We start from the raw sequence: 15,809 nt of genomic DNA, 5'->3' as shown, positions 1-15,809 counted from the left end.
ACTTAACGTGACTAATATTCATTAAAGCAATAACAGGAGTCAGGTCTGGTGTGGTGGAAAAATTATGCGTGCTAGAGACTGACCAGGGTTTGAATCTTGGCTCTGCTCTGCACTAGCTGTCTGACCTTGGCACATTGCTCAATAAGAGTCGCTGGTTTCTCATCTGTAATAATTGGGTGATAACAGCTATCCTGTGGCATGTCATGACACTCAAATGGAGTCATCTGTGTGAGACACCTGGTATGATACAGTACCTGGCACGTAGTAGGTGCTGGAGAAAAGTCTCCTCCCTTCTTGCATGCACATGTGGACACCATCTCCTGCCTGTCAACATTGTTTTACAGAGGCTGTGTTCCTACAGGCTCATAAAAACAGGCCTGGATGAAACTGCCATATACAAATTGAGAGCATTTGCTAAGATTATTTTCATTCTTGAAATACTAACTTTTTAAAAAGGACTAGCCACAGAATTGGTATTTTTAAATAAAGACCCTATAACTTCTATCAAACTCATTGAGTTATTGAATTTACACACTAGCTTATTTTTAAAATGTCCCAAATGTCTAGCATTGTTAAAGGACATATTTCTGTACAACACCATTCCAGGCAATGTTGGGATGGATCATAATGAGAGATATGCCAGACTGGTGAAGTTACTGTATGTTTCTACCATCTCCAGCCCTCGTGCCTGCTTGAGGGTTGATACACAGACATATAGATTCAGGGATACTTGCACATATGGTTTGATTTTCTCTGATTCAGTCTGGGTTTTCTTCATGCTTTTCTTTCGAACAAAGTCCACCTTTACTCACAAGTTCCATCTGTGAGCCTTGCACACATATCACTTTGGTCTTAAGAGCAGAATAGAGAGGTGAACTGAATTAAAAGAAGAACTGCTCAAGACCCCTAAAGATGAGGTTAATAAGGAGCTCAAAACAGTGACCTATGAGGAACAGTAGAAGATCAGTACAGTCTAGCAAATAAATAAGAATACAAGTTTTGGAGACAGAGCATACTACAGTCAAGTCGTTTAACAGTTCTGTAACCTTGCACAGGTCTCTTCCTTTGTCAAAGACTCAGTTACCTCCTCTGTAAAGTCAGGGATGAAAGTAACAATCTACTGCATTGGGTGGTTTAGAGGATTGGATGAAATAATACACAGTCAACCCTTTAGGACAGCACCTGGCACATAGTGAGGTCTGAAAATAGCACTTGTTATTGCTGCTGCTGTTTGGGAATTTCCCTCCTCTGATAGATCTTCTGGCTTCTTATTGTACATATTCAGAAATTCTTAGCCCCTTTTCAATCCTGAGCCCCCTCACTACAATCTCAGTGTGGGAGTAAGAGACAGAAGTAACCTAATCAACCACTCTTTACTACCAAAAGCCCTTTTATTTTATCACCCACAGGTTTCATTTTTTTAAATATTTTTTTAATTCCAAAAGTCCTGTATAAACTGAATGCTAATGTATTCATTTTCCCAAGAGATAAGCAGCATGCCACGCTAAGTTTAAGCATTTCCAGCAAAAAAGCAAAGGAATGTCTTGGATTCCAAGTTGGGGTTCATTGAATAGTGAGTAGGGAAGGAACTGGAAGCCAGGAAGCCAGGAGGGTACCCATAATATGCTCAGGACTACACCAACCAAGGCTCTCTCTCCTGGCCTGGGACTCTTGCCCCAGCATACTCTGTATTCTCAAAGTTTACAGACAAAAGTTCGAACTCTTTTGTGGAGAGAAGTCAGGAACATGCCAGGATCTGAGGTGCTCCTTCTCTCATCCCCTTCCCAAATGTGTTCCCTGTTCCATCCCCAGCTGCCTGGATGGATGGCAGTACTGGTGCCCTTTTAAGGACCTCAGTAGGAGGCAGTTGGTTTTTTCCCACCCTGGGTTTGGCATGCTCAGCACTCTCAATTTCCCTTCTGCATCCACTGATGACACTGACCACTCATGACAGCCTCTGCACTTGGTCAGATGCCCTTCCAGGTTTGGAAACAAAGCCGGTGAGCGTGCGAGAGAGGGTTGAACTGACAGACAGCAGTACATTTTGTTTTACTGAAATACATTTTCCTAAGTTGGTTACAGTTCAGCTTCTTCCTTCAAACCTACTGCTGGGCAGTTTTCCACCTCCTGAGAGGGAACCTCCACACCTCCACTCTCACTTTCTGAAAACACAAAACTAGTGTGTGAACAGCAGTGCATTTTGTTCACGGGTTTGTTTGCATAACAAGAATATGCTCGTGTTTCCCCATTTTTCAGAGGAGCATTTTCTGTCTTCCTCCTTTCTCCTTTCTTCTCTTTCTTTTTCTTTTCCATGTTCTAGGTTGTTTTAGTGGCCTGGTGGTGAAGGGTGGAGGAGCACTGTCTCCAGGTCAAGCTTCTGATGTGTTTGATTCCAAACTTGTGTGCGTTGAGACAGCCAACTGCAGCTCTTAGCCTTGAAGTTCACTTCTAACTACTGAACTATTTTTATGGCCACAGAGGGCAGTGGTGATTATAACTCCACAAAATCATGAAGTAAGAGAGATGTAAAGCTGGTTTCTTTCCCATGAGGATCCATGGTAGAAAAATACAGTTTGCCAGTGGTTTGGCCAAGCATGAGGAAGGAAGTGACTAGATTCTTCCAGGAACTTAGTGACCAGGATGAAGTAAGACACTTTTCTTCTCTTATTTCAAATTCTCCATCTATAAAGTGGGAGGATTTGAGGTTTGTTCATGCACAGATATTCTCAAATCAGACATTGGAATCCTGGTTCCAGGATAGTGGAAAATAGAACTAAAGTACAGAGGAAGGGCTTAATGTTTAAAAGGTAGAAATAAAGCCATGCACTGGCACTGGAGACACCAAGGGATATAAGAGACAGACTTTGCCTTCAAAGGATTGACCAGCCACTGTATCTGCTTGAGTACAAAGTGTTCAATGTGGTAATGAGGAACAATTATGCTCTGTGGCAAGTTGAAAAAAAAAAAATCCTACTCATATTTCTCAAGTCCCAACAGGGGCCTTGTGATGGTCCCCCATAGTGGGGCAGTCTACATGTCTGCTATTTTATTTTCCCTCAGGCTCCAAAAGTGGCATCCTCTTTCCAAAAATCAATTTGAATTTATTTCTACTTTTGACAGCCTGACTTATAATGTCATGCTTTCTAGCATCATTTCTCTGTACTTGAACTCCTTGATCATCACATGACTCTCTAAAAGTTGTCTCTCTTTAACCCCAAAGGAGACCCAAATTTGTAGAAGTTACTAGACTTATTCACGGTCATCCAGAGGGATCTACATCTACTATACGGACTGTATTGTTTTAATTTTAAATAAACTTGTTTTTTGCCTAAGGTTAAGTGATTTGTATGGGGCTATGGTCCAGATTAAAATTTAGACAGTGCCATTTTAACACATGTTGGTGATTATATAATTCTTGATTTATCCTTTCTAAACTTACTATATTTTAGTTAGCCTTCACATCAGTTATGTGCCTACATGGCTGAAGTCTAGAGCCAAACTATGCAGTCTTCTGAAATAACCTTTGTTCCTAAAACATTGTGACTGCTGCAGCTTATGAAGGAGATGTGATTGTCTTTGCTTAGTTGTTCTTTAAGCATAAGACACATCACAGGGCTGTCGGTGAGTTGTGCATATTCTGCTCAATGTGGTCAGTTGTGTTATTTATCAATTGTGGTTTTGATGCTCCAAGAAGGAAGTGAAGTAGTGGGAAGAGAGCTGTAGGCCCTTGAACTTTATAGTTCAGTTGCAAAAATGATCATCTGACATAAGATAGTTACATTACTATTGTGTTACTTTTGAACACAGCATCACAATTCAATTGTTGCACCTCCTTACTTAGCAAGAGGTTCCTCATGCCTTAATGGCTGCTCTGAAAATAAATGAACTCTGAGTTTCTGATGCTGTCAAAACAGAGATTGGAGTACCCCAAGAGAAGATCTTAGGGAAGTGACTGTTCATCCAACAGTTTGTGCATGAGTGTATGTGACTGCCTTCCATGTGCCAAGCACAGTGCCAGATGCTAGAAGTACAACATTGAACATTGCACAAGACACCCGTAATTCTGCCCTTTTGGAATTTCCTGCAGCAAGATAAATAGCTAGCTGGATAATTGCTGTTATGGAGAAGTCCAAGGTGCTGAGCGAACACAGAGAATGGCTACCTGACTCAGACATAGGGGGTCAGAGTAGCTTTCAGGCTGTGTCCTAGAGGATGATTCATGTTAACCAAGTGAGTGTAGCTGAGCTTGCCAGGAACCAGGTGTTCTGACACTTTGCTTTCTGTCCTAACAATCTCTAAAATTATTTTCCAAAAGGTAAATGAGAAAAGTAGCAGCTGTGTAGTTTCTAGTAAAACGCATGCATTGTAAAATAGTGCCCTTTGTTCTGAGATTACTTTTTCTTTTGGAGTACTACTCAAGTACCTTTTATTTTATGATATGAGGGACCTCATACATGGTGGAGTGGTTTTTTTCCCCTTTTGAATGCTTTATTTATCCATCAAAATTACACATCACTGCTGACTTCCATCTCAATGTTTATTATTAGGTTGGTGCAGTAGTAATTGTGGTTTTTGCCATTTAAACGTAAGGTTGAAAACCACAGTTTACTTGTGCATCAATCTAATAATATCCCAAAAGTCTAAGAACCTCACCACTGGCACACTCTGCCTCTCTGAACCAAATTCTCAGGATTCTCCATCCCACCCATTACCTGGTCCCATCGTGATCCAATCCACAAGGAGCTGAAGGTCAGTGATTTTCCTATGAGTTGGCCTTCCAGGAGACTCAGCAAAGGACATGCTGCTGGCAGAAAAATCTCTTACTGGGTCTAGCATTTAGAATAGCAATAAAGGGGGCTTTGATGTGCAGTGTCTGCGACTGATAAAAGAAAAATACTACAGGAGACAAAATCAGAAACCAGACCAACATTTCAGCTTCCCTCACTCCCACCCTAACTCAGTATCAAATTTTTTCCCATGTATGAATGCCACTACTTCTTATATACATTCCTGTTGCTGTGAGACACTGCCAATGCCTCCTTCTCCACTTTCATCACCTCTACTCCATCTCCCAAATCCCTTCAGAAATCTCCCTGGAAAATGTAAACCAGATCATTTTATCCTCTTACATATAATCTGCCGTTGTCTGCTTGGGACTCCCAGGATACTTTCAATTCTCCATTGCCTGGTATACAAGACCCTTCCTCATTGTCTTAGTTTGTTGTGTATTGCTTCAAAGGAATACCTGAGACTGAATAATTTACAAAGGAAAGAGATTTACCTAGCTCATGGTTCTACAGGCAGTACAAGAAGCCTGGCACCAGTGTCTGCTTCTGGTGAGGGACTCGAACTGCTTCCCTTCATGCTTGGAAGGTGAAGAGGAGCCAGCATATGCAGAGATCACATGGCAAGAGAATAAGCAAGAGAGAGAGTGGGGAGATGCTAGAGTCTTTTTCACCACCAACTCTCACCAGAATTAATAGAGTAAGAACTCACTACCATGAGAATGACACCAAGCCATTCTTAAGGGATCTGCCCCCATGACCCAAACACCTCTCACTAGGCCCCACCCCCAACATTGGGGTGATTCAATGTGATATTTGGAGGGGACAATATCCAAACTATAGCACAGATGGAACCATTGCTGTCCCCTCCAGCTTCATCTTGTGAGGTTCCTCAAACTTGCAAGTGAGGGCTTGTAGTGTCTCTTCTCATGCTTTTATGCTGCTGGGCTTTCTGGAGCTTCTGCCATTTTCTCTATTTCCCACACTTGGTTCAATATCAAACCAAGGTTTATTCTTTATTTGAAAACCTCAGTGGCTTCTGACCCTCCTTCAGCTGGGTGTCATTGCTGTATGCTCTCATTATATTTAACACCCACCCGCTCTATCATAACACGTATGATAAGAGGAAGTAAGAGACTAATGGCTAAGGATATGGTCAGTAGCATCAAACAGACTAGGGGTTGTGTCCCACCTCTGACACTTTCCAAGTGGAGGGACCTTGGAAAAGTGGTGTCAGCCCTCTTATCCTTGGTTCCATCACTTATAAGTTGGGGATACTCTAGGGCTTTTGAAAAGCTTCAAAAAATATACAAAAATACTTCAACAGTTCCAGTGTGCAGTAAACTTTCCCAAATGGTAGTGTTATTAATATTATCATATTATGTTGTGATCATTCATTTGTTCATCTCACTTTCTTCATAAAACTTCTAATACATTGATAATGAAAATTGTGCTCTTTTTTCATTATCTATAGGCAAAGTTTCTAGCTTAAAGCATGGTATTTGATAGAATCTCAGTAAGTGTTGATGAATGAAAGCAGAAAAGAATGAAATGAATGCTATGTGGAAAGGAAGGAAATTAGGAAGGAAGAAAGGAAGGAAAGAATGAAAGCAGGGAAAAAGGGAGGAAAAAATGGAGGTAAGGAAAGAATGACTCATTCAATAAATAAAGGAATGATCAATTTTAAATTAGTCTTTGATTGATGCTATTACATTTTTCTTTTCTATGTGTCAAGCTTCCATACAAAATCTGTTATTTTGGAAACTAATCATTCAAGATTCCAAGAATTTAATAAACTCTCCCAGCATTTTCTTTCTGTGTCTCTTTTTATAGACTGGAGAGGCAGATTTAGGCATTTTTGACAATGCAACTAAGCAGGAGGATCAAGTCCAGATTGTTAGGGCCCTTGGGATAAAGAACAAAATTCAGGGTTTTGTACTGGTCACAGCTTGGAGAAAGCTTGTTATTTGGAACAAGGATATGGATGCAATAAACATTCTGAGGTTTATCTTGCTTTAATGACTTGCCTTGAGTGGCTTTGATCTTTATATTTGATAATCATTTTCAAATGGTCTGGTGTGTTCTGAGAATTAAGTAGTGGTTCATGGACTTGAGAACCTCCTTGGAAATGGCAAGCTACAATCAGAATTTGGAAATGGGCAATGTTACAGAATTTGCTCTATGAGATGGAGAAATAGGACAACCTCCTGTGAAGAAGGTAAACACATTGATCCAGTGTTGGGAACCAGGGTTGGCTGGTAAAGCAGGAACCCAACAGGCATTGGGAGCTAATGCCAGTTTTCTCTTGATCCATGAACTAGCTTAAAAGAGAATTTTGCATCTCGAGGGTTTTTCGTGAGTTGAGTACTCTTCTAGGCATTTCCTTGTGCATTACCTCCTTGAATTTTTATATCCCCCTTTCTGGGTTGAATTTTCTAATACCCATTGCATAGGTGAGGAAATTGAGATACAAAGTGACAGGGTCAGTTGTCCAAGATCACAGAGCCACTTTGTGGAAGAAGGAGGATTTGAATGCCAGTCTGTCTCTCTCTTAAAATCACCCTCTGCTGCCTTTTATTCTAACCTGAAAGAACTGTTCCCAGTCTCTAGCTAGCTTAAAAGTGGTCCACTCTTGACCAGTGTATAGCTCACACAAACCCTCCTCCAGTTGAGGGCATCTACATATGGCCAGTACCATCTCTGTGGCCAGCCACACCCATCAAGAGCCCAGGAAGCATGACTCTGGCGTGACGTTGCTTAAAGATCTCTTCAGCTATCACTTCTGCATAGGGGAAGTCCACTGAAGAGTGACCTGCTTTGAGTGGGAATAGAAATTGAGAGTCCTCAGTCTTGACCTGGGCTCACTATAAGCTGTACCATTGAAACGGGAAGGGCAGTGTATCATGCTTCTAGAGGTGAAAAAAACTCAGGCCTTCTCACACTTTTTTCCCATGATTTTATTTAAAGGATTTGTTGTTGTTGCTGTTGCTGTTCTGCATTTTGAACGTGGTTCCTTTTTGCTTCTCTCTCAATAAAACAGGCCCTGACAGCCCTCTCATTCAGATTATTACAGAGTTGTGCCATCTCAGGCCAGTGCATTTAGGAAATATGTTGTTGGCACTCACCAACGAGTGAGATGCATAAAGAAAATATTCTAATGACAGTTGAGTTGAGAGAGCTTTGATCTCCCTCCAGAACTGTACTCATGGCTTTGAAATGCAGTTCTGGCAAAGGGGTAAAGTCTGGGCGCCTTGGCAATCAGGGCTGGGCCCCCTGAAACAGACATTCCAGGGGACCCACAATCTCCACAGTGGGATCCAGGTGCATGGGTTGTGTAGGAAGAAAAGAGACACTGAGACACCACTCTTGAGAGGCGGCTCAGGGGAAAGTATCTAAATCAGGAGGGACACTTCGATCTAGCCAACATTTTCCAAACTTTTTTGTTTGTACTGTTGTTTGGTTTTTGGCAAAAGTGGAAGTGTGTAAGGGGAGGGGTGTGGAGGAGGAATTATGGTCACATGTTTTTGGGTACACTTCCTGCACTATCTATCTTACTCTTATTTTGCATATTTGAGGCTCCGAAAATTCTTGCGATTAAAAAAATGTATGTATTTAACCTTGTTTAACAGACCATGTCCCAAACCCATTTGATTCAGCAACATTTTTCTTTAAATATTCATTTCTTTCTTATAAATTTAGCCTTCTGTAGACCATGATCTGGAAGACACTGATCTGTTTCACAACCTCACTGAACAGGTAGGGACCCCAAGCTACAGAACAACCAGCAGAGTATAGTGAGGAGTGGTCAGATATTCAGACAAAGCAGGTTCCCACACCCAGGTCTCCAGCTGAGGGAGAGAATGGAGGCTGCCATCCTTCCCATGATTTGTTGTCTAAACTATGCAGGGAACTGTGTCCACCTGAAGGAAGAGGTGACTTTACTTATGATACAAAATTGCTGCTATACACAAGTGAAATGTACACAGGTTAGAGCAGAGAGGTTTGTTGGCAGGCTTTTCTATTCCCTGAATTAGATATATGACCTTGGGCAAGTCATTTCCCTTCCTTGAGCTCTGGGCTTGCTCATCCTGTTTTAAAACTATGCAATTTGAGAGAGAGGCACTCAGTAGCTGCCCATCAGTGGTGGTTCTCTCTTGAAGGATACTTTTAAGTGATACGGAGATAATAGAGATTTGGTCCCAACTGCCAGAAGCTCATTACCTGATAGAAAAGATAGATGCTCACACAGTGAATATAACCCAAAGCAGAGTGATAAGTACTGGAATTAAAAGTAGGGGGCACAGAGGAAGGAGGACTCATTTTCAGATAGAGGTGATGATGATGATTTGAGTGTTGCTAATAATTTTTGTTTTGCTAACAATAATGCAATAAAAGGAGCCTATTCTAATCAGTGATGCCTTCTCTGTGCCAGTCACCATGCTAGGCACTTAACCTGTGTTGCCTCTAATCCTCATGACATCCCTGACAGGTGGTCATCATCATCCCTACTTTACAGACGAGGGTGGTCATAAGAGGATACATGGAGTGCATCACATGTAAGCTGGACTTTGCAGGGTTCATAAGATTTAAAAGGGCCAAGAATCAGGAATAAAGATTGCAAGGCAGAGAAGGGAAACTAATGGACATGCTTGGGAGTTGGGCATAATTGGGAAAAACTAGAGGTTCTCAGAATAAGATAACCAAGAGAACTTGAGTGATTGAGGTTGTAGGAGGAAGAAGGTTGGGTAATGAGGAAGAGACACTGAAAGCTGAGACTGGGAGAGCCACCCAGAGGCAGATTGTCAGTTTAGGTTCTTTCCCAGCAGGAGAAAATAGGAGACCAGGATATGGAGGGCTCGCATTTTCTAGTTAAGTGCTGGGACTGTGCTGAGCTGTCTTATTTGATCCTATTGGGATCCGCATGAGCTAATTGATACTCAGAGACTTAAACCTACTTGTCCACAGATATAGGTCTATCTGTCCAATTCTGAGTAGCAAAGCTTCTACGCAGATTAAGCCACACAGATTAAGCTACAGATAAATACACACAGATTAATCTACAGACTAATACACACACAGAGTTGGACAGACAACTTGCCGACAGATATAGGTCTGTCTGTCCAACTCTGTGTGAGTTGGGGATTTTGACTGATTTTTCTGAGAAGTGAGTAATGTCTGTTTGTTTGGGTTTTGTTTTAAGAGATGGCCTATTGCTCTATTGCCCAAGTGGGAGTACAGTGGTACAATCATAGCTTACTGCAGCCTTGAACTCCTGGGCCCAAGCAATCCTCCTGTCTTGGCCTCCAAAGTAGCTGGAACTACAGGCATGTGCCACCATTCCCAGCTAAACTTTTTAAACTTTTTGTAGAGATGGGATCTCTCTGTGTTGCCCAAGCTGGTCTCAAACTCCTGGCCTCAAGCATTCCCACCGCCTTGGCTGCCCAAAGTGCTGGGATTACAAGCATGAGCCTTGACATTTTAAAGTACATTTGACCAATTTACAATGTATACACAGCCTTCCCAACAATTGCAAAATGGAAGTCACGTGTCCATTTTCCTTCTCTCATCTTCACTATCCCTAGATAGTCATGTTCCTTCTGAAGTTGACCTCCTGTGCTTTCTCTTCTATCTTGTTGACGCAAAAAAAAAAAAAAAAAAAAAAAAAAAAAAAAAAAAAAAATTCCTTTCAAGGCATAGGGGTAGGAAGATAAATACCCACATGGACTCCTGTCCCGAAGATTTTCCCCCTGATATATTTGAGAGACACTCAGCCTGGCTCTGTATTAGTGGGAAGACCTCAGGCAGCAAAAGGAAGACTTTCATCCACAGAGCTGTGTTGTTGCTTTTTTTTTTTTTTCCTTTGGGTAGGTTCCCCTTGGAGAGGTGGGGAAGAGAGAGGCCAGTGGGGCCTGGATTGCTGCTGTGGATTCTTCCCCCTTAGGGAAATGGAGGCTTCCCAAAGTATGAAAAAAAAAAAAAAAAATCACGTACAAGCCAGGGAGAGGCTCCCACATCCCACTTCTCTGCTTTGGGCTAGGATGAATACCACTTCTTGAAAAGATTGGCTTCTGCAATTACCACTGAATAAACAACCAATTAAAATGTCTCCCCTGCCCCTACCCCACCCTTTTTCTCTTGAAGCTTTCTCATCTCAGAGCTATGGGGCAGAGGTGGCTTTCTCTAATAACATTTGTGTTCTCTGCCTGAGAGAACATTTGATGGAAATGAACAAATCAATCAGAAAATAATAAATTATGTGGAAAGGGCTGATCCAAGAAAATCTCAGCTCCTCTGTGTTTTCATTCTCCTCCCATGCATTGTTTCCCCTTTCACTGTGGGCCTGGGTGAGCTTGGAAATGAGGGTGAGGTTGTGGGAAGAGTTGGACACGTCTAGATTTGTACGTGGCCTTGTCGCCAGTTGTGTGATCTCTGAACCCCTGTTCCTTCATCTGTATGATGGGGATAAGTGATAGGAATAACTAAACATGCACTGGGGCTTTCTACATGCTAGGCATTATTCTAAGCCCTTTACGCTCTCTTTATTAACTACCTTAACCCTCTGAACAGCTATATGGGGTAGGTACTATTACCACACTCTTTCTGTATATAAAGAAACTGAGGTGCAGGAAGTTAAGTACATTGCCCAGGGTGGCCCAGCCATAAAGTGGAAGAGCTGGATTCAAACCCAGGGCTGTAGTTTAAGAATGAGCCATCTCACCCACTCCGTTGCATTGCTTCGACTACCAAACAGGGATGAGACATGTGTACCTAGCACAGGGTCTGGCATACAGCAAATGATTAGTAAATGTTGACTGTCTCCTTCCTCGTTCTCTTCCCTGATGACAGAGCAGACTGAATAGAATTCCTCACAAGGCTTGCAGCCTAAGAAGTTGAATATGGGCCCTTGGGGAAGAGAAGGGCTCAGCAGCAAGATTTCAGGTCAATATCTGAGTTTGTGTGGCTGTTCTTGGAATTAGTCAGCTCAACCTAGATATAGATGTAAGCTCTCCTGGGCCCACCTATATCTCCAACTCATGTTTTTTGTGAAAAGTTGTACAAATTCTGGTCACAGGAATGTTTGGTTTCGTGAGCTTGGGGCTTTCTGTGACATGGGCGGCCATGACACGCTAGGTCTCATATGTATCCTGTTCACAGCAGGGTAGAGGTGTAGGTTTTCCACCCACAGAAATGCTCTGTGGCGCATCAGGCAGCTGTTACTAATGTCAATGTATTGATAAGGAAACCAAGGCCCCATTAGTCAGGAATTATTGAATTTGAGACTGAGAGTTAAGTATTTTTACTTTTACTTTTCCCAATTTAATTCAATTCCATCAAAATCTACTGAGGGCTCACCAGGTATCAAGCTTTGTGCCAAGAACTGGGCAAACAGAGATGAATAAGGCACCTCCCCTTCCCCCAGGCGGCCACAAGTGTGTATTATATAATTGAAAGAGGAAGCAATTTATTGAAATGGCAAATGAGAGAGAGTGCACTGCTAGTAGGAGGTGAACGAGTGTGGAGATGTTAAAAGGGGTGCAGGTGAAAAGAGCTTCAGGGAAGTCTTCTTGGAGGAGGGATACCAGAACAGACTTTGTATTTGTTCATCAGAGAACAAAATGCTGATCAGAGTCCCAGCAGAGGAAACAGCATGAATAAAGGTGCCAATGGGATAATGTACCATATAGGGTGCAAAGATGTTGTCTGTATGCAGTGGGGTGCTCAAGAGAGGTTGTAGAGAGAGATGAGGCTAAAGAGAAGCCTGTGTCTTGGAGGCCATGCTAGGAACTTGGACTTTGTCTTTCATATATGGGGAGGCCCTTCTATTATTCTAAGAGGGGACGAGTAGGAAACCATCATTAATGTGTGCTACTGGCTGGGCTCTGTGAGAACTCCTGGGGAGAGACAGCATAAGAAAAAGGGAAACACTGCCAAGTAGCAGCTTGAACTTAGTAAGGTATGAAGAAGGTTCTCTAAGCCTCTGGAGATAATGATACTCCCCTACATCTCTATTCATAAGAAACCTAACAACTTTGGCAAGCCTCTTAAACTCTCGAGGACTTAATTTTATGATCTGTAAAATGGAATCATCTTACTTATAATATTATTGAGGGAATTCAATAAGGTAGTGTTTATAAAGTGCTTAGCAAAGTGCCTGGCACACAAAGTAGCTCTAAATTATTTGGAGTGTGCCTATTATTTAAATAGTATCTTTTTGGGGGCATGATAACAGTCAAGGTTCTTTTTCTGTTTCAGAGCCTACTTGGATGTTAATGAGCTGAAGAACATTCTTAGATTGGATGGATCAACACATCTCAATATTTTCTTTGCAAACTCCTCAGAGGAGGAGTTGGCAGGAGTAGCAACTTGGCCATGGGACAAGGAGGCCCTAATGCACTTAGGTGAGTCTTAGAAACTCCTTCAGGAGGCAACTGGAGTAGCACAGTAATACATTTAGTGTGATGATGATCGTTATTATGATCATGATGGTGGTGCTGGTAGTCGTGAGGGTGAAAAACCCATTTATTTATCACTTTTTAATTTATAAAACTCTTTAGCATCCTTTATCTCATTTTGACCACCAAGCAATTTTCTGAAGGAAATAGCACCATATTATTAACCATGTTTTATCAATGAGTAAATGAGACCCAGAGAGGAAATGGGGCTTATCCAACATCACACACAAGACAGTGACAGTCACAGTTGGAATCTAAGTTTCCAACACTGTCCATTGTTTGCTTTCTCCTTATACCCTCTGCCTCCTAGTTCCTGGAAATATCTTCTCAGTCTGGTAACCACACTGTACTGGCACAGCCAGTCATGGGTTGGCTTGAAAGACACCAAAGAGGCAAGAAAAAGTGAGTTCGCAAGAACTCCATGTTCCTCCATGTTCCACCCACCAACACCAACAGGAACTCTTCTTACATTCAAATTATACATATCCATAAACAAGACATAAGTTTGTAAAAACCAGTCACCAAAAGTTAGACATGACAACAGTTTCTGAACCAGGCCCTGTAAGCAAACATTGTAGTTCTTTAATTTTATTTTTTCCATGCTGTCTTCTAGGACACATCTATATGTAAACATGCATTTTTTTAACTGTACATTTTAAAAATCATAGCATAGATGAAATTCTGTGTTATTTTTTCACTTAATATTATACTATCTACTTTTTTTCCCATGTCGCAGAAGTCTTATCCTTAGCTTCCCACCCATTTTTTTTTTTTTCACTTAAAATCACAAAAGAAAAGCACCCTTCTGGGTTATTTCCCCCTCTCTAAAGATAAGATTTTTAATAGCCACATAATATTCCCTTGAACAAGGGCACTGCCATTTATTTAATCATTTTCCCTTTGGTAGAATGTTCCCATTATTTACAAGAATGAATCATGATGACTCAGTGAACATCTTTATCTGAGAATGTTCAGGCTCAGCAGTGACAGTGCTGACTGTATCCTCAGGCCTGCCTGGTCTCCTGGTGAAACAGTCCAGTAGCTGCTCCATTGCTATTCTGTCTTGGAAATTAGAAATTCAAATAATGGAAGTTTTGCTGAATGAAACCATAGACTTAGTTTCCTCCAGACGACTCTCATGTCTCAATTGTTTTTTAGAGAATGAAACCAATTTGTGTGCATGTGTGTGTGTGGGTGTGCGCCTGTGTGTGTGGTTGTATAAATAAAGATAGATACAAAGATAAATATCTACTTGTTCTCAGCTGGGAGGATTTTATGCCCCAGGAGACATTTGGCAATATCTAGAGACATTTTTGCTTCTTACAAATGGGGGAATGCTACTGGCATCTAGTGGGTAGAAGCCAGTGATGCTGCTAAATGTCCACAATGTCCACTACAAAGAATTATGCAGACTAAAAAGTCAATAGTGCTGAGATTGAGAAATCCTGAGATAGCTGATGTATGGGTATCTACATAGGCAGATGTAGACAGGCAGATAGACAGACAGACACAGACAAGCGGGGTTGGGCAGAAGAGAGCGTGCAGCTTAGGCAAACTTGAAGGTGATCAGCTTATATCACATACCTAGTATGATGTATAGAAGTAATGCTCGACTAGAGCCAAAATTCGTGTTTGTTTTCAGCTGTGACTTTACTTAGCAGTATGGCCTTAGGCAATTATCCTTCCTTCTTCAGGTCTCAGTGTCCTTCAGTATTAAATAAGCAGGTCCTAGGAGGCCAGAAGACCCTAAGGATCCTTCTCAATTCTGAAATTCTGTCCTATTAGAAAAGCAACTGAAAGGGCCATGATCAGAGTCTGAGACGGATTGAGTAGCAGGCTTCTACAGTTAGAAAAAACTACTCCTGATAATTCCATAAATTTCAGAGACTGGCTCAGGGCCAGGAATAAGGGAGGCTATAAATCCATAGCATGTTATAGTATTTCAGGATGATGTCAGGCTCAAGTTATTTCACCTTTTAAGAGAAGCAATGAAACAGGACTGGGGCCCAAGTGCTGTCACTCTGTGAAAAGGGGTGAGTTGGGAGGGGATGAGGTAAAGCAAACAGGGTTAGCCTAGACATTAAGTCTGCAATCCAGTCATCATCCCTGGAACGGTCCTTTCCTCTCATTACCTCAATAATGAAGCTTCATGGAGAGGCAGAGAATCATTGGCAATATTGTAGCTGCTTATTTTAGAGCTCACCAGAGATGCAAAGTCCATTTTCCACAGTCACAAGGCCAGTGTGAAGCAGAACAAGGATTGCAACCCATGTCAGCTAACTCCAGCTGGACTCCAGGCTGCCCTCTCCCCATCCTGAGAGATGTTGCTCATGAGTAATTCCTCTGCAGTAGCCCCAATCAAACCAATTTATTACAACCATATTTTTCCTCTCTTTTTCTGCTGTTACACCATGATCCCTGGAAAAAGCCTTGGGTGGGAAGCGGATTATGTTTCATGTTGTGATTGACAGAAAATAATTGAGAAAGATTTCCTGTCTCAATTTTTCTTCCTCCCTGCCTCTGCCTGCCCCCTTCTCATACCCAAGTGCATGTGCACACCCACACACTCACA

General features: G+C 41.8%; 1 protein-coding gene across 2 annotated transcripts in view; it reads left to right on the top strand.

The window, feature by feature from the left end:
- PAPPA (pappalysin 1) overlaps positions 1-15,809 on the top strand; it is a 250,880-nt gene that overhangs the window by 40,721 nt on the left and 194,350 nt on the right. For both annotated transcript variants that reach the window (XR_004053931.1, XM_030919309.1), the window contains exon 3: positions 13,038-13,183. Coding sequence is in view for 1 of the 2 variants with exons in the window: in XM_030919309.1 (XP_030775169.1) it covers positions 13,038-13,183 (146 nt within the window). In the remaining variant the exon portion in view is untranslated. The remainder of the gene's footprint in view (positions 1-13,037; positions 13,184-15,809) is intronic.

The sequence above is a fragment of the Rhinopithecus roxellana genome, chromosome 16 (genome assembly GCF_007565055.1).
Source record: "Rhinopithecus roxellana isolate Shanxi Qingling chromosome 16, ASM756505v1, whole genome shotgun sequence".
NCBI classification, from domain to species: Eukaryota; Metazoa; Chordata; class Mammalia; order Primates; family Cercopithecidae; genus Rhinopithecus; species Rhinopithecus roxellana.
Note: the sequence above shows the minus strand (reverse complement) of the source record. Positions and strands in the feature narration are given on the sequence as shown.